This window comes from Mustelus asterias, chromosome 5, assembly GCF_964213995.1.
Source record: "Mustelus asterias chromosome 5, sMusAst1.hap1.1, whole genome shotgun sequence".
Lineage (NCBI taxonomy): Eukaryota > Metazoa > Chordata > Chondrichthyes > Carcharhiniformes > Triakidae > Mustelus > Mustelus asterias.
Genome location: NC_135805.1, coordinates 146276435 through 146295228, shown reverse-complemented (window position 1 = coordinate 146295228; position 18794 = coordinate 146276435). Strand labels below are relative to the sequence as shown.

Below are 18794 nucleotides of genomic sequence, written 5' to 3'. Positions count from 1 at the left end.
GTGAGAGAAAGACAAAGAGGGGGGTTGAGGAGCAAAATTGTGAGAGAGATGGAACAAGAGAGGAGAGAAAATGAAAAAGTGAGAGAGGGAGAAAGAATGGAGAGGGAGAAATAAAGGGAAAAAGAGAGAGGGAGATAGACAGATGATTTAAGCGGTTATTGGATAGGCACATGGGGCACACCAGGATGATAGGGAGTGGGATAGCTTGATCTTGGTTTCAGATAAAGCTCGGCACAACATCATGGGCCGAAGGGCCTGTTCTGTGCTGTACTGTTCTATGTTCTATAGACAGGTAAATGGAAAGATAAGTGAGATCGGGAGAAGGAGTGAGAGAGAGAGACAGAAATGGACAGGATAACAGAAAAAGTGAGTGAGAGAGGCAGAGCCAGAAACAAAGAGACAGAGTGAGAGAGACAGAGATAGAGAGAGGGAAAGCAAAACAGAGGGAGAGTGAGCTAGAGAGGGGGAAAAGAATAAAAGTGAGTGAAAGCGAGACAGACAGAGACAGAGTGTGAGAGAGTTAGGATTGAGAAAGGGAGGGAGAGTGTGTGAGAGTTAAGATTGACAGAGGGACAGAGGAGGGGAAGTAGAAAAGTGAGAGAGACAGAGAGGGGGATGAGATAAACTGAGAGAGAGGGAGAGTATGAGAACGTGCAGGAGAGAGAAAGTGAGAGGGAGAGAGAAAGCAAGCAATAGACAGAGAAGGTGATTCTCACACAGTGAATACAGGCAGAGTAAAGTCCCACTCACACACTTAAACACCACGTCTCAATACTTACATAAACATCTGGTGCGTATAAGCCATCCTGGTACACCACTCTGCAATTCAATGGGGGAGAGAAGATTCAGTCGGTCTTACTCAATTACATCCTCATTCCATCTGTCACACCTCCTGCCAATCAAACCCCCTCATCCCCATGTTGGGCCCGTTAACCCGCATCCCCTTCCCCCAAAACACCGCCCTGAATCTCCTCCTTGTGAAATCCCAACACCCTCACAGAGCGACAACCCCCTGAACCCATGCTAAATTGCCCCTTAGAGTCCCAGGATGTGCAGGTTAGGTGGATTAGCCATGGTAAACATGCAGGGGGGAAGGAGTGGGGGTGGGGGTTGTGGGGGGGGGGGGGGGGGGGGAAGCGGGAGGGAGGGGGGGCGGTGGCGGTGGGGGGATGTTCCTGGCTGGGATGCTCTTTCAGAGATTCAGTGCAAACTTGATGGGCCGAAAGACCTCAATCTGCACTGTAGAGATTCTATGTCTCTAGGTAGGATGGGCCTGTAACCCATTGGAACTTAGAAGACTGAGAGGTGATCTTATTGAAACATATCAGATCCGGAGTGAGGGGGGGGCTCAACAGAGTGGATGCTGGGAGGAAGTGTCCTCCCTCGTGGGGGAAATCGAGAACAAGGGGGGCACACAGTTTCAGAATGGGGGGGCGGGGTCTCCCGTGAATGCAGAGGAGGGTCAGACTGTGGAATTCTCTCCCACAGAGAGCAATGGGGGTTACGGCTCATTGAATATATTCAAGGCCGGGTTTTTACAGACAGGGGAGTCAAGTGTGACAGGGGAGAGACAGGAAGGTGGAGTTGAGGCCACCATGAGTTCAACCATGATCTCCCTGAATGGCGGAGGGCTCGAAGGGCTGAATGGCCTGCTCCGATTTTGCGCGTTCTCATGTCAAGAGTAGGAATGGGGGTGCTGACTGGATAGTTCTTTGCAAAGACCAGGGGCTCGCACAGGCGACAATAGAGTGAGAAACAGACTTACCCTCCGTAGGCTGGCATTGGGGACGGAGCCGTTACTGCCCGAATGGCATTGTACACCGCCCGGCCTCGGCCTCGGAGGTGACTCCCCCTGTAGGCCATGGCTGGAGCTGCAGCTGCCACTGGGTATGGGAATCCAGCCACTGAATGGGACAAGAAAGAGGGAGAGAGAGGGGAAAAGAGTCAGTCTTGGCACAAAACTTTAAATAAGTTTTTTGTGTCGGTCTTCACGGTGGAGGACACAAATAGTTTGCCAAATATTAACGATAGAGGGTTGGCAGCAGGAGAAATACTTAATACAATTAATGTTACCAGAGAGGCAGTGCTGGGTAGACTAATGGGACTGAAGGTGGACAAGTCCCCGGGTCCGGATGGAATGCATCCCAGGGTATTGAAAGAAATGTCAGAGGTAATAGTGGATGTGTTAGTGATTATTTATCAAAACTCGTTGCATTCTGGGGTAGTGCCGGTTGATTGGAAAACGGCTAATGTTACGCCGCTGTTTAAAAAAGGAAGGAGATAAAAGGCGGGTAACTATAGGCCGGTCAGCTTAACGTCTGTAGTAGGGAAAATGCTGGAATCCATTATTAAAGAGGAGATAGCAGGGCATCTGGATAGAAATGGTTCGATCAATCAGACGCAGCATGGATTCATGGGGGGAAAGTCGTGCTTGACGAACATGTTGGATTTTTATGAAGATGTGACTAGGGCGGTTGATGGAGGAGAACCGGTGGATGCGGTGTTTTTGGATTTCCAAAAGGCGTTTGATAAGGTGCCCCATAAAAGGCTGCTGAAGAAGATTAGGGCACACGGAGTTGGGGGTAGTGTGTTAAAGTGGATTGGGGACTGGCTATCCGACAGGAAGCAAAGAGTCGGAATAAATGGGTGTTTTTCCGGTTGGAGGAAGGTAACTAGTGGCGTGCCGCAGGGATCGGTACTCGGGCCGCAACTGTTTACCATTTACATAGATGATCTGGAGGAGGGGACAGAGTGTAGGGTAACGAAGTTTGCAGACGACACAAAGATAAGTGGAAAAGTGAATCGTGTGGAGGACGGAGAAGATCTGCAGAGAGATTTGGACAGGCTGAGTGAGTGGGCGAGGATATGGCAAATGGAGTATAACGTTGATAAATGCGAGGTTATACACTTTGGAGGAAATAATAACAAATGGGATTACTATCTCAATGGAAACAAATTAAAACATGCTACCGTGCAAAGGGACCTGGGGGTCCTTGTGCATGAGACGCAAAAGCCCAGTCTGCAGGTACAACAGGTGATCAAGAAGGCAAATGGGATGTTGGCCTATATCGCAAGGGGGATAGAATATAAAAGCAGGGATGTCTTGATGCACCTGTACAGGGCATTGGTGAGGCCGCAGCTGGAATACTGTGTGCAGTATTGGTCCCCTTATATGAGGAAGGATATATTGGCATTGGAGGGAGTGCAGAGAAGGTTCACCAGGTTGATACCGGAGATGAGGGGTTTGGATTATGAGGAGAGGCTGAGGAGATTGGGTTTGTACTCGTTGGAGTTTAGAAGGATGAGGGGGGATCTTATGGAGACTTATAAGATAATGTGGGGGCTGGATAGAGTGGAGGCGGAGAGATTCTTTCCACTTAGTAAGGAAGTTAAAACTAGAGGACACAGCCTCAAAATAAAGGGGGGTCGGTTTAAGACAGAGTTGAGGAGGAACTTCTTCTCCCAGAGGGTGGTGAATCTCTGGAATTCTCTGCCCACTGAGGTGGTGGAGGCTACCTCGCTGAATATGTTTAAAGCGCGGATGGATGGATTCCTGATCGGTAAGGGAATTAAGGGTTATGGGGATCAGGCGGGTAAGTGGTACTGATCCACGTCAGATCAGCCATGATCTTATTGAATGGCGGGGCAGGCTCGAGGGGCTAGATGGCCTACTCCTGCTCCTATTTCTTATGTTCTTATGTAAAACAATGTTTTCAGGCCTACAGGACTGGGAAGTTTAATGTCCCTGAAGGAGCCAAGAGAAACGAGAATCCCAACATCCCTGGGAACCCCAACAGCCTCTGGAATCCCAATTGTTACCAGACTCCACTGATGTTATGTGTGAGAATGATCCAACATGATTACCTGGTTTTGTCTGGTGGATTTGTTTTTGGATATTAGTGAGAAACATTTTCAGAAACAGTGAGAACTCAGACCTCTGTTGTTAGGCAAACAAATAAAAGTATTTTTTAAAGTGGAAAAGATTGAGGCAGTTTAATTTTACTTGTGCTAAAGATTATACGGTCATTTCAATAACATCCTACCCTCTTGGAACACAATGCACTGCAGATCCCAATGGGATTGGTGGCTCCCACCAAGACCTGGCGATCCCGATACCCCAGAACGTTAGTTGGATAAACATGATGGGAGTGAGATTGGCCGGGACGATGGCGGGTGGGGAGGGGGGTGGGAACGAGGGACTGCGGCGATTAAACAGCGTGACAGAGACGCAATTTTTTTTCCCACGCAATTACCTGTGTAAATATCTGGGGCGTAGACAGCTCCGACCATCGGGTTAATCTTCCAAGCTGCAAACACAAGGAGATCAGGCCAACAGTGACACAAGATAAGAGTGTAGCAATAAGGATTGAGAGTTTCAAGGCCAGCATCCATTATCAATCCCCAGCCGCCCTCCAGAAGGCGGGGGCAGGCCACTTCAACAGCAACATAGCAGCAAGAGGAGGCCATTCAGCCCCTCAAGCCTGCTCGACAAGATCATGTCCAACCTTCTACCCCAACGGGACATCCCCAGACCATCCTTTGATGCTATTAGTATCCAGAAATCTAACAATTTCAGTCTAGAACACATTCAATGATTGAGCTTAAACTGCCCTGTGGGGCAGAGAATTGCAAAGATTCACCATCCTCTGGGTGAAGAAATTCCTCCTCGATTCTGTCCTGAATTGTATAGCCCTTATGCTGAGTCCGTGCCCCTTCCTCCCACCCCAGTTCTTCATCGAGTTAGAGATGTTTACAGCACAGAATAAGGGTGCCACAGTGATCAATGCTTGGACCCAGCTGTTTACATATAACTGATCTGAATGAGAGAGCAGTAATTATTCTGCACCATTAAAAAATGTATTTATGTAATGTTCCACATGAGGGGTAGGTTTAAAATTTAGCTCTTTTTACACGGTGTCAATTTGTCTGCACAAGACAACTACAATGCTGAGAATGCAGGAGAGTAGTTGGTTTTGGATAAAAGGGTGTTTGCTTTAATCTGAGTGAATTCAGTTTTGGTTAATTTAGTTTTATCCCTGGGATTTCGGAATAGGGTTTTGATTAAGTTCACTGACAGAGACAGAGTCATGTGAAGGGGAGAAGCTAAACTTACAGGAAAAAGCAGGCATTTTCTGCTTGGTTCAGAAAGAAGCAAGAAATATCTCTCTCTCTCTCATTCTCCCTCTCTCTCCCTTTCCCTCTGTCTCTCCCGCTCACTCTCACTCTCTCTGTGGAGGCTGCTGTTTTGGAGCTATCAGGAGAAAGGTGTCTCTCTTTTTTCTGTCTCTCTCTCTCTCTCTCCCTCCCTCCAGGGATGTTCAAAAGGCTCTCAGACTGTTAACAAGTAAAAACATGTAAGCCTGCAATGTTTTCTAACTGGTTTTGAAGTTCAAAAGAGGAGTATTGCTTAAATTGGAACTAATAGATATAGGCTCGCAGGTAAGAATTTTATCTTGTCATGTTTAAATACTTCAATTGATAAAAGTTAAGATAATTCAGTCGTTATAGTTAAACTATTGTTAAATAAAGTTTGTTTCGATAAAAACCTACTCGTGTGTCAGTCGAATTACACCTGGAATGAACCAACTTATCCTCACACTAATGCCAGAATAAAAACAAATGTTGGGAATTCTCTACCACAGAAAGCTGTGGAGTCAAAATCACTGAATCTGTTCACGAAAGAGATAGACTTTTTCAACATGGCATGGAGGGGTATAGGGAGAAAGCAGGACTATGACATTAAGTTAGAGGATTAGCCATGATCATATACAATGGTGGAGCAGGCTCGAAGGGCCCAATGGCCCACTCTTGCTCCTCGTGTCTATCTTTCCCAATCTCTCGCCATTTTAGAAATATCCTGCACCTCCTACCAAAGTTGACAACTTGTGAACACATGGATTAGAAGCAGGAGGATACCACTCAGCCCCTCGAGTCTGTTCTGCCATTCAATAAGATCATGCCTGATCTGATTGCAACCTCAACTGCACATTCCCGCTGACCCCTGATAACCTTTATTGCTTATCATGAACCTGTCTACCATTGACCTAAGAGAATTCAAAGACTCTGCTTTCACTGGCTTTTGAGGAAGAGATGAAAGCTTTCCTCATATGAAAACCCACCCATTCCAGGTATTCGTCTGGTAAACTTCCTCTGCACTGCTTCCAACGCATTTACATTCTTCCTTAAATGAGGCGACAAATCATAGCCAGCAATAAGAAAAGAAAATGTATGCAAACTTTTACCTAAGGAAGGACATACTTGCCCCTGAAACACCGAGAAAGACACAGAGAGAGCAACGAAGCTTCCTGGGATAGAATCTCTGCAGTGCAATTCAGCTCATCGAGTCTGCGCCGACTGTCTGAAAGACCACCTTACGCATGCCCACCTTCCCCGTAGTCCCACTAATCCCCCTAACCAACACATATTTGGCACAAAGAGACAATTTAGCATGGCCAATCCCTCTAACCTACACATCTTGGGACTGTGGGAGGAAACCGGAGCACCCGGAGGAAACCCACGCAGACACAGGGAGAACGTGCAGACTCCGCACAGACGGTGACCCAAGGTTGGAAACAAACCCGGGTCCCTGGAGCTGTGAGGCAGCAGTGCTAACCACTGTGCCACCGTGCCGTGGATGAGAGAGTTTGTCCTATGAGAAGAGATCGAGTAGAAACGGGCCGAACATCAGAAGCTTTGAGAGGTGATCTCATCGAAATATTCTTCGAAGATGTAACAGGGTAAGGTGCTGAGAAATTGTTCTGCCTCATGGGGGAATCTAGAACAAGGGAGTTGGTGGTGGGGTTGGTGGTGGTGGAGGGGTTGTCACACTCCAAGGATTAGCAGCCCTCCATTTTGGGCAGGGATGAGGAGAAATGTCTTCACTCCAAGGACTTTGTGAATGTTTTGAATTCTCTACCCCGGAGAGTTGAGCCTCTTGGGGATCGCAACATCGAAAGACCCAGTTAAGGGTCAGGAATAAGGATTTAATGTATTGAGTGGCGGAACAGGCTCGAGGGGCCAAATGGCCTACTTATTTCTTGTGTCCTTGTGTGAGAAGGGACAAATATAAAATAGCAAGGAATGGAACTGGCAGCACAATGGCCAGGTACATTCACTCCCAAATTCCTCATCCAGAAGGCTAACAATCCCTTGTAAAAACTAGCTTCCTCCCACTGGAACAGCATTTATTCAATCCCCATTTTGAAAGTCCCCATTGTACCGCCCACCATGCCCCACCTACCGTTGATAAAAGGAGTTGGCGTTTTCTTGGGCGTCACTACCCGCGCTGTGGCATTGTTGACCTGTAAGACAAAAGGCAAAGTTCCTCAGAGTCCCTGCTGTGCAGAAGGAGACCATTCAGCCCATCAAGCCTGCATTGACTCTTCGAAAGAGCACCTTACCCCCCCAGGATGCAGAGGAGAGAGGTTCATCAGAGGTGAGGGATTTTAGTGACAAGGCTAACTCCCACAACATTGAAAGAAGAGGCGGTGGCTGCTGGACTAGTAATCCAGAGGCCCAGGGTAATGTTCTGAGGATCTGGATTCGAATCCCACCACAGCAGATGGAGAAATTTGAATTCAACTAAAAATATCTGGAATTAAGAATCTACTGGCAACCGTGAAACCTTTGTTGACTGTCGGAAAAACCTATTTGGTTCACTAATGCCCTTTTGGGAAGGAAATCTGCTGTCCTTACCTGGTCTGGTCGACATGTGACTCCAGAGGCTCAGCAATGTGGTTAACTCTTAAATGCCCTCAGAAATGGCCCAGCAAGCCACTCAGTTCAAGGGCAATTAGGGATGGGTAATAAATGCTGGCCCATATCCCATGAATGAATGAGAAAGTAATTTCCTCCATTATGAATTCAAAAACTCAGCTAAAGCCACAACCAAAGCATTGCATCTGTGGAGTGTCATAGAGTCATACAGTGCAGAAAAGGCCCTTCAGCCCATCGAGCTTGCAATGACAATAACTACCACTAAGTCGCGCTAATCCCATTTTCCTGCACTTGTCTCATATCTTTTTGAATGTTATGATATTTCAAGTGTCCATCCAAATACTTGTTAAAGGTTGTAAGGTTTCCGATCTTCATTACCTTCCCAGGCAGTGCATTCCAGATACCCACCACCTCCTGAGTGAAGAAGTTTTTTCTCAAGTCCCCTCAGAATCTTCTGCCCCTTACCCTAAAACTATGACCCCTCGTGATTGACCCCTCAAACAAGGGGAACAGCTTCTTCCTATTCACCCTGTCCATACCGCTCATAATCTTACACACCTCAATCAGTGCCCCCTCAGCCTTCTCTGCTCTAAAGAAAACAATCCAAGCCTTTCTAATATCTCCTTATAGCTCAAATGCTCCATCCCAGTCAGCATCCTGGTGAATCTCCTCTGTACCCTCTCTATCCTTCCTATAGTGAGGTGATCAGAAATGCACACATTACTCCAGCTGTGGCCTAACCAACGCTCTGCACAACTCCATTACTTTCTTGCTCTTGTATTCTATACCACGACTGATGAAAGCAAATGCGCCATATGCCTTCTTGACTATCCTATTCACGTGCCCTGCTGCCTTTAGGGTCTGTAAATAGGCATCCTAGGGTTCATCTGTTCCTCTGAGCTTCCCAGTGTCCTTCCATTCATTAAATACTCCCACGTCTTGTTTCTTCTTCCTAAGTGCATCACCTCGCACTTATCAGGGTTAAATACCATCTGCCGCTGCTCTGCCCATCTGACCCACCCATTTATATCTTCCTGTAACCCATGACCATCTTCTTCCAGGGTCCTTGGGAAGGACGTAGAGGGAGATTCACCAGAATGGTTCCAGGAATGAAGAGATTTTCTTTTTACCATGCAACACCATTCTAGGCTGGCGGAGAGAGGTTTTCAATCGACAAGAGAGTCAAGGCCAGAGTTAGGCCACAATCAGATCAGCCAAGATTGTATCGACTGGCGGAGCAGGCTCGAGGGGCCAACCAGCTACCCCTGCTCCAACATCTTCTCATCTTTTGAACTGATGAAGGTTAGGGTTGGAGAAGTGGGGGTTGTTCTCCTCGCTGTGAAGGAGATTGAGGGGTAGATCTGATTGAGATATACAAGATTAGGACCGGTTTGGACCAGAACCATAGCAGCTAGAATCCCCAAAGTGCAGAAGGAGACCATCTAGCCCAACGAGTCTGCAAAGACTCTCTAAAAGAACTTCTTACCCAGGTCCACCTCCCCGCCCTATCCCGGCAACCATATGCATTGGTCATGGCCAATCCACCTAACCTGCACATCTTTGGACACTAAGGGGCAATTTAGCCTAGCCAATCCACCTAACCTGCACATCTTTGGACACTAAAGGGAAATTTAGCATGGCCAATCCACCCAACCCGCACATCTTTGGACACTAAGGGGCATGTAGCATGGCCAATCCACCTAACTTGCACATCTTTGGACACTTGAGGGGCAATTTAGCATGGCCAATCTACCTGATCTACACACCTTTTGACACTCGAGAACAATTTAGCACGGCCAATCCACCTCACCTGCACATCTTTGGACACTAAGGGGCAATTTAGCATCACTAATCCCCCTAACCTACACATCTTTGTACCTCGGGACGAAACCAGATCACCCAGAGGAAACACACACAGACATGGGGTGAATGCGCAAACTCCACACAGACAATCACACAAGACTGGAATTGAACTCGGGTCCCTGGCGCAGTGATTCAGTAGTGCTAACTACTGTGTCACCGTGCCTCCCTAAGGTGGACAATGTAAAGCTGATCCCATTGGCTGAAGATAGAAAGAACGAAGCGTGGGTGGGCATGTGGAGGGGCAGGTACACAGGTTTAATGTTTTGGATGAGAGACACGGGAGTCTCTCATCCAAAGGAAGAAGCTTTTACGTGGAGAATGATTATGAGATTCAACCCGCTGCCCATGAGGGGGGTGAGAGGAAGACATGAGGAATGATTTGTGAAGGTAATTGGATGCACACTTGAGGGGAATGAACTCACAGGGCTATGGGAGAGAGAGCAGAAGGAATGGATCTGGATGGATTGCTCGATGGGAACCCAGCATGACCTGAATGGGCTGAATGGCCTTCTTCTATGCCATAGTGGCCTTATGATTTTAAGTCAATTACCAATACAGAAATTTGGATCTATTAATATTAAGGAAATGGAGTAAGTGTAGTGGCCATTTTATACCACCTACCAGGACATCTATATTCCATTGCCTATTTCTATTTCATTCCATGTGATCCAATGTTGACACAATCGAGTGATCACTAAACCTCCAATCTCCACTTGAGTTATCAAACCCAGCATCAGTTTTGCAGGTCTCGGGGCTCAGTGGGGAGGAACCCTGTCTCTGACCCAGAAGCTCCGGGTTGGATAGAGGTGTTACAGGATTACCAGGCTTTCGACCTTCGGACCTTTTCATCGATGTTCTCAATGAAACAAAATCCCGACTCATCACCAGTTTCCTTTCTGCAGTGTCCCAACTGTATTAGGGGTTGTGGGTTTTACACAAAAGGAAATAGGCGTGGTTTGCACAGGTAGATTCAAATGAACATACAACAGGTTTTACTGGAAGAGATGATCTCTGCACTGCACAGAGTACAAACTGAAAATAAAACAGCAACTGTAGCAACACCCTAATGACATCACAGTCAAATCATGTAATGAGCTATTAATGAACCTGCAAACTTTTACATACATAACAAGGACATAGATAGGTGGATAGGAAAGTACTTTTTTTAATTAGTAGATGGGTCACTAACAAGGAGCATAGATTGAAGGTAAGAGGTGGAAGGCTAAGAGGAGAGTTGAAAAACGTTTTCACCCAGAGGGTGGCGGGAGTCTGGAACTCACTCCCTGAAAGGCTGCTTGAGTCAGAAGCTTTCGCAACATTTAGCAAGTATTTAGATATTCACTTGCACTGCTGTAACCTCCAGGGCTATGGACGAAGCATTGGAAAATGGGATTAGTGTAGACTAGCATTGTTGTGATGGGCCAAATGGACTATTTCTGTACTATAAATGTTTATGAATCTGTTAGTCCCATCCCAGGCCTTGATGGCCAAAGGAGGTGTGTTCGTAACACGGATGCATGGGTCGAGTGTCAACCTCCAACATGCACCTATGGTGGGTGGTAAGAATGGGAGAGAGTCCTGGTCAGCCATGCAATGGAGAAGGAAGATTGAGGTCTCCGTCATCTCTATGCTCCCCATCTGCGTGCAGCAGCAGGTATGGGAAAAGCACACATCAACACAAGCGCACGCGGACTACCCAAGGGAGTTGCGAACAAATGCCTCCAGCACGACGGCACTCGAGTGGCGATGCTCACCCACCTCGATCTTTCGTCCTTCCACAATGGTGCCATTCAACTTCTCACGAGCTCGATCAGCATCACTGCTGTTCTCAAAGGTCACGAACCCAAAGCCCTGTCGTTGAAAGAGGAAATTACTGCAAGGGGTTCTGAACACAAGAGAAAATAACTTTGACTACAACTGTATGGAGTCTGGGTGAGACCGCACCCACTGTGTACCGCATTGGGCTCCTTACATCAGGAGGGCTAACAAGGCAAGGGAATAGACAATGAACAGCAGAACATTAAGAAGTACAGAGGACCAGAGGAACATTGGGGAGCATGTCCAGTGATACCTGAAGGCAGCAGGACAGGTAGGTAACGTGGTTAAGAAGATCTATAAGATACTTGCCTTTATTAGCTGAGGTATAGAATATCAGAGCAGAGAAGTTATGATGGAGCTGTATAAAACACTGGTTGGGCCACAGCTAGAGCACTGTGTGCAGTTCTGGTCACCACACTATAGGAAGGATGAGATTGCACTGGAGAGAGTGCAGAGGAGATTCACCAGGATGTGGCCTGGGCTGGAGTGTTTCAGCTATGAAGAGAGGCTGGTTAGGCTGGAGTTGTTTTCCTTAGAGCAGAGAAGGCTGAGGGCGGGTGGGGGCGGCCGGGGGGGCGGGGGTGGCTGATCAAGGTATTAAAAATTATTGGGGGGAATAGGGGTAGATAGGAAGAAACTTTTCCCCTTAGTAGAGGGGTCAATAATCAGGGGACAGAGATTTATGGTAAGGGGCAGGAGATTTAGAGGGGATCTGAGGAAAAACAATTTCAACCAAAGGGTGGTGGGAATCTGGAACTTACTGCCTCAAAAGGATGGTGGAGACAGGAGCACAAAACGTGGCTCATTTACACATACTCGAGGTGCAATGCATTCATAGGCAGGGACCATTTGCTGTAAGCAAAATGAATCTATCCCAGCCTTGCTCCTTTTTTTAAATTACTCGGGAGCTGGGGGGTAGGGCATACAGTTCCCATGGCAACGCTCGACCAATCAGAGTCAACTTGGAATCCAATTTGCATTCTTTTCTCCTGCAGCATAAATTGGGCCAATTCTCTGAAATTTGATGTTCTTGAATTTGTCCTGATGAGTGCCAGGTGAAAAGCTTTGACCATGCGTCTCTTTTCAGCAATAATCAAATTTGGTAGCACCAAGTGACTGATCAATATTCAGTTGCGGATAATTATTAAACCCGATAAGTAGTGTTCAGGGTCAAAAGTCATAGCCGTTGTTGAGATTGAAGGCAGCATGTTGACTAAATAATTACAAGGGGAAGGAGTCAAAAGAGAGGGATGGAGAGAGGTGGTAAGATAAACCTGAGCAGGTAGGAGGGAGAGACGATTGGGGGATGAAAGAAATGGCTGCCGTAATGAAGGAGGGAGGAAAATAGATGGTGGAAGAGATGGAATGAAAATTTGAGTAAAAAAGCAAGGAGGACAGAAGAACGTGGAGAAAAGCCTCACCAACCTTGGATCCTCGCTCGTTGAAGATAATTTCCACGTCGAGAATTTTACCAAATTGCTAGAAACAGATGGAAACAGAGGTTAGAACCTGTGATGACGCCTCCATTATTTTTCTCTTCTTCATTAGGTGATGGGACATGGACATCACTGGACGAGGCCCAGCATTTCTTCCCCAGCCCTAATTGCCCCTTGGACAGAGTGTCGCGCTTGAGTCATTTCAGAGGGGCAGTTAGGAGCCAACCACATCACTGTGTGAATCTGGAGTCACAGGTAGGCCTGACCAGGTAAGGATGGTCGATTTCCTTCCCCAAAGGGGACATTGGTTAATGCAATGGTTAGCACTGCTGCCTCACAGCTCCAGGGAGTTGGGTTCGAATCCAGCCTTGGGAACTCCACTGTCTGTGTGGAATTTGCACGTTCTCTCAGGCTTTCCTCTGAGTGCTCCCCTTTCCTCCCACACTCCAAAGATGTAAGGGTTAGGTCAAAAGTAAAGTTTATTTATTAGTCACAAGTAGGCTTACATTAACACGGCAATGAAGTTGCTGTGAAGGTCCCCACACTTTGCGCCTGTTCAGGTACACAGAGGGAGAATTTAGCATGGCCAATGCATGCGTCTTTCGGACTGTGGGAGGAAACCGGAGCACCTGGAGGGAACCCACGCAGACACGGGGAGAATGTGCAAACTCCACACAGACTGTGACCCAAGCCGGGAATTGAACCCAAGTCCCTGGTGCTATGAGGCAGCAGTGCTAACCACTGTGCCATCCATGGATTAGTGGATTGGCTGTGCTAAATTGCCCCTTAATGTGAGGGCAGGAGTTACTGGGATAGGGCTTGGATGGGATTGTTATCGGTGCAGGCTCAATGGGCCGAATGGTCTCCTTCTGCACAGTAGGGATTCTATGATTCTATGATTTGAACCTTACCCTTTATTGCCTCTGAAATCATTTATCATCTCGGCCTCCCATCACCTTTGTGGAGAGCGAGTTCCAGCTCATTATCACTCGCTGGGTAAATACTGTTCCTCCTCACGTTCCCTCCCCGTGTCCCCCGACCCCCTTCACCTCATGTTTTGTCCACAACCTTCAATCTGAGCCCCCCACCCTTGTCCTGTGACAGGAATTTCCTGCCCTGACACTGGCGGGCATCGTTGCAGGCAGGAATGGCAAAATGTGGCGCGCCAGTGAAAGTCAACGGCTCTCCCCATTTTCTCCACCCACCTGTAATGGTGCCCTCCCTGGGTCTGGGAAGGAATTCCCCACTCCTGGTATCACCTGCTAATCGGCACAGCTTCCCATCATCTCCCTTACTTCAACTTGCACACCTCTTGTCAGGAATCTCCCCCCAATCTCCAAGGATCACAACCCCAGTTTCTCCAAGCAACCTGCCTCAGATCATGTAATCATAAGAAATGGGAGCAGGAGTAGACCATTCAGCCCCTCGGGCCTGTTCCGCCAGTCGATAAGATCATTGCGGGTCTGATTATGGCCCTTAACTCTGTTTTCCCACCTGTCATAGAATCATAGAATACCATTCAGCCCACCAAGTCTGTACCGACCACAATCCCACCCAGGCCCTGTAACCCCCTCCAATCCTGCCAATCCCCCTGACACTAAGGGGCAATTTAGCATGACCAATCAACCTAACCCGCACATCTTTGGCGTGTGGGAGGAAACCGGAGCACCCGAGGAAACCCACGCAGACACGGAGAGAATGTGCAGACTCCACACAGACAGTGACCCAAGGGCAGAATTGAACCTGGGACCCTGGCGCTATGAGGGCAGCAGTGCTAACCACTGTGTCACCGTGCCGCCCAACCACTGTCCTACCTATAATGCTTGACCCCATCCCCTTGTCAATTGAAAACCTCCCTAACTCAAAGATAGTTGTGGCAAAAACATCTCTTTAACCATTTTGGTGGGTGCCCTCTCCCAGACCCTTCTCAAGGACACTCCTAAAGTCTGGAGACCAGAACTGGACACAACACTCTGGTTGTGGTCTTCACTAAGCTTACAAACACCTTATAACACAGCAAATCATTTTTTAATTCCTTTGTGGGGATGTGGGTGTCGCTGGCTAGGCCAGCATTTGTTGCCCAGCACTGAATTCTCTTAAACTGAATGGTTTGCTTGGCCATTTCAAAGAGAGAGGGCAGTTAAGAATTGACCAAAAATTGCTGTGGCTCTGGAGTCACATGTAGGCCAGGCCTGGTAAGGACGGCAGATTTCCTTCCCTAAAGCACATCAGTGAACCAGATGGGCTTTTACAACAATCGATAATTAGACTTTTAATTCCAGATTTTTCTTGAATTCAAATTTCCCCCTCCCGTAGTGGGATTCGAACCCTGGACATCGCTGGATTGCAAGCCCAATGACAATAAAACAACATGATTGGCGGCTTTGCAACCGCTGGCAAACTCACCCCGAACATCTGGCGGAGGTCAGGGTCACGGAAGCGGAAGGGAATATTCGAGACGTGCAGTCGCTTGGGCTCAGTTTTGCTGGCGTCAGGGTCCGGCGATGACTGCGAACCGTCCGCCTTGTTCACATCGTCAGGTAGCTGTCCGGTGCAAAAAAGAGATACAAAACAAAGACTCTTTCAGAGGGAGAGACCGCGACTGGGCACTGCAGAGGTCTGGTGTCCACCTCCCCTCCCCTGGCTTCGCTGCCAGTGATGCGCAGTGTCAGCGCAGTTAGGCTAACGCATTTGGAGGGGCTCCCTTGGATGAAGGAGGGATCTTCAACTGAAACAGTTCACGCACCTCTCAGACATGCTCCTTCCAAGGATAAACACTCTATCCCTTTAAACCCTTCGACCATTGCCACCTCCCCCCTCTCCTGCCTGGTCATCAGCCTTGGAGAAGACTTGGCAAACCAAGCCAGCATTCCTGCCTCTCGCTATTAGAAACATAGAGAATAAGAGCAGGAGGAGGCCATTTGGCCCTTTGAGCCTGCTCTGCCATTTATTATGATCAGGGCTGATCATCTAACTCAATAGCTTGATCCTGCCTTTCCACCTCTCCCCCCCCCCCCCAATATCCTTTGATCCCCTTCGCCCCAAGTGCTATATCTAACTCCTTCTTGAAAACATACAATGTTTTGGCCTCAGCTGCTTTCTGTGGTAGCGAATTCCACAGGCTGACTACTCTCTGGGTGAAAACATTCTCCTCATTTCAATCCTAAATGGTTCACCCCTTATCTTCAGACGATGACCCCTGGTTCTGGACTCCCGCACCATCAGGAACATCCTTCCTGCATCTACCCTGTCTACTCCTATTAGAATTGTATAGGTTTCTATGAGGTTTCCGCCCCCTCTCATTCTTCTGAACTCCAGCGAATATAATCCTAACTGATTCAATCTTGCCTCACACGTCAGTCCTGCCATTCCCAGGAATCAGCCTGGTGAACCTTCTCTGCACTCCCTCCATAGAAGGACCATCCTCCCTCATCTAAAGAAGCCAAAACTGCACACAATATTCCAGGAGTGGTCTCACCAAGGTCCTGTATAATTGCAACAACACATCCCTGCTCCTGTAGTCGAAGCCTCTCGCTATGAAGGCCAACATACCATTTGCCTCTTTTACCGCCTGCTGCACCTGCATGCTTACCTTCAGTGACTGGTGTATGAGGACACCCAGCTCTCGTTGCATATTCCCCTCTCCTAATTTATGGTCATTCAGATAGAAATCTGCCTTCTCGCTTTTGCTACTGAAGTGGATAACCTCACGTTTATTTAAATTGCACTGCATCTGCCATTAATTTGCCCACTCACTCAGCTTGTCCAAATCACAGTGAAGCATCTCGGTATAGAATCATAAAATCTCCACAGTGCAGAAGGAGACCATTCAGCCCATCAAGTCTGCCCCAACCACAATCCCACCCAACCCCATTCCCATAACCTCATGCATTTACCCTAGCTAGTCCCCCTGACACTAACGGACAATTTAGCATAGCCAATCCACCTAACCTGCACATCTTTGGACTGTGGGAGGAAACCGAAGCACCCGGAGGAAACCCACGCAGACACGAGGAGAATGTGCAAACTCCACACAGACAGTGACACAAGCGGGGAATTGAACCTGGGTCCCTGGGGCTATGAGGCAGCAGTGCTAACCACTGTGCCACCGTGATGCACTCACAGCTCACCCTCCCACCCAGCTTTGTGTCATCTGCAAATTTGGAGATTTAGTTCCTAAATCATTAATATTTATAGCAAATAGCTGGGGTCCAGCCATTTAGTCAGATAATAATCTGTCTTCCTGTTGTGAAATATGCCACAAAATATAGGCTGTTCTGCACCTGTTTCAGATCCTGCTGCATCATTCTTGGCGGTTACTGCAGGAAGAACCTTTAACTGATGTCTATGAAATGGCCAATGTACTATAGCGTAGGATTAACCAGGGTATGTGGACATGCCTGTCTAGGCCTAACCCCTTTGGAGACTGGTCAATCAGTGGGAAATTATACAGCAGTCTTCACGATAATACCTTTGCTTTTTCATTTTGGCATGTGGACTTCGCTGGTTAGGTCTTCACCAGAACTGGGTAAAAGTTTGAGCTTGGAATCAGTTTCGCGAGAGGGACATGAAGAAAGTTCGTGACATGGCGGCAGACAAGAGAGTATGAACGAAAGAAGGGTTCGTCAAGTGGCAGTGGGATGGTGATAGGGCAAGGAAAGAAGTGCAGAGACAATCCGTGCACCTATACCAAGTCTTTTATTTATTCGCAGGAACTGGGCATCGCTGGCTGGGCCCAGCATTTTTTATCCATCCTTAATTGCCCCTTGAGAAGGTTGTGGGGAGCCACCTTCTTGAACTTCTGCAGTCCCGTGTGGTGTAGGCACACCCACAGTGCTGTTAGGGAGGGAGTTCCAGGGTGTTGACCCAGTGATATTGAAGGAGTGAATGACTTGGAGAGGAACATCAAGGTGGTGGTGTTCCCAGGTATCTGCTGCTCTTGTCCTTGTAGATGGTAGTGGTCGTGGGTTTGGAAGGTGCTGCCTAAGGAGCTTTGGTGACTTTCTGCAGTGCATCTTGTAGATGTTACACACCCCTGCCACAGTTCATTGGTGGCGGAGGGAGTGAATGTTTGTGGGAGGGGTAGCAATCAAATGGGGTTGCTTTATTCTGGATGGTGTTGAGTTTCTTCAGTGTTGTTGAAGCTGCACTCATCCAGGCAGTGGGGAGAATTTATATCACACTCCTGACTTGTGTCCTTGTAGATGGTGGACAGACTCGGGAGTTGGGGTGGGCGGGGGGTGCAGTTGGGAGGTGAGTTACTCTCTGCAGGATTTCCAGCCTCTGACCTGCTCTGGTAGCCACAGTATTTATATGAATCCCTTGTCCACTTCCAGGATTTTGGGCGATCTGACCACTGTGGGAATCCAGGCCAGGGACTCTTGGGGGCAATTTAGCATGGCCAATCCACCTAACCTACACATCTTTGGACTGTGGGAGGAAACCGGAGCACCCGAAAGAAACCCACGCAGACACGTGGAGAACGTGCAAACTCCACACAGACAGCGACCCACAGCTGGAATTGAACCCGGGTCCCTAGTGCTGTGAAGCAGCAGTGCTAACCACTGTGCCACCATGCTGCTTGGGTGCAAATCAGCCACTGTTGAGGAGACAACGTGGATAAACATTTCATCTCCTCCTCACAGGTCCTGGGCTCTCTCTCCCTCTCTTTTCAACCTCTGCCCTTTCCAAATCGGGTAATCATCAGAGGTTTATCCCTGGAAGTGTCCAATTGGACGCAGCCAATAATCTAACTGAACCAACCACAGCCAATGGGGGAGGCGGGGTGCGGGGGATTTACTCGCCTGAATCACTTCATCCTATCACTATTTTGTTTTCTGTGTTCTTTCATGGGATGTGGGCCTCACTGCCATTTATTGCCCTCAAAGTGAGTGGCTTGCCCGGCCATTGCACAGGACAGTTAAGAGTCCACCACACGTTGCTGTGCATCTGGAGACACCT

General features: G+C 48.0%; 1 protein-coding gene across 1 annotated transcript in view; it reads right to left on the bottom strand.

Moving 5' to 3' along the window:
* LOC144493871 (RNA binding protein fox-1 homolog 3-like) overlaps nucleotides 1-18794 on the bottom strand; it is a 59882-nt gene that overhangs the window by 15781 nt on the left and 25307 nt on the right. The window contains exons 3-9 of the mRNA XM_078213445.1: nucleotides 15240-15377; nucleotides 12823-12876; nucleotides 11338-11430; nucleotides 7241-7301; nucleotides 4254-4307; nucleotides 1766-1904; nucleotides 780-819 (exon numbers count right to left, since the gene is read on the bottom strand). Of these exons, the coding sequence (XP_078069571.1) occupies nucleotides 780-819; nucleotides 1766-1904; nucleotides 4254-4307; nucleotides 7241-7301; nucleotides 11338-11430; nucleotides 12823-12876; nucleotides 15240-15377 (579 nt within the window). The remainder of the gene's footprint in view (nucleotides 1-779; nucleotides 820-1765; nucleotides 1905-4253; nucleotides 4308-7240; nucleotides 7302-11337; nucleotides 11431-12822; nucleotides 12877-15239; nucleotides 15378-18794) is intronic.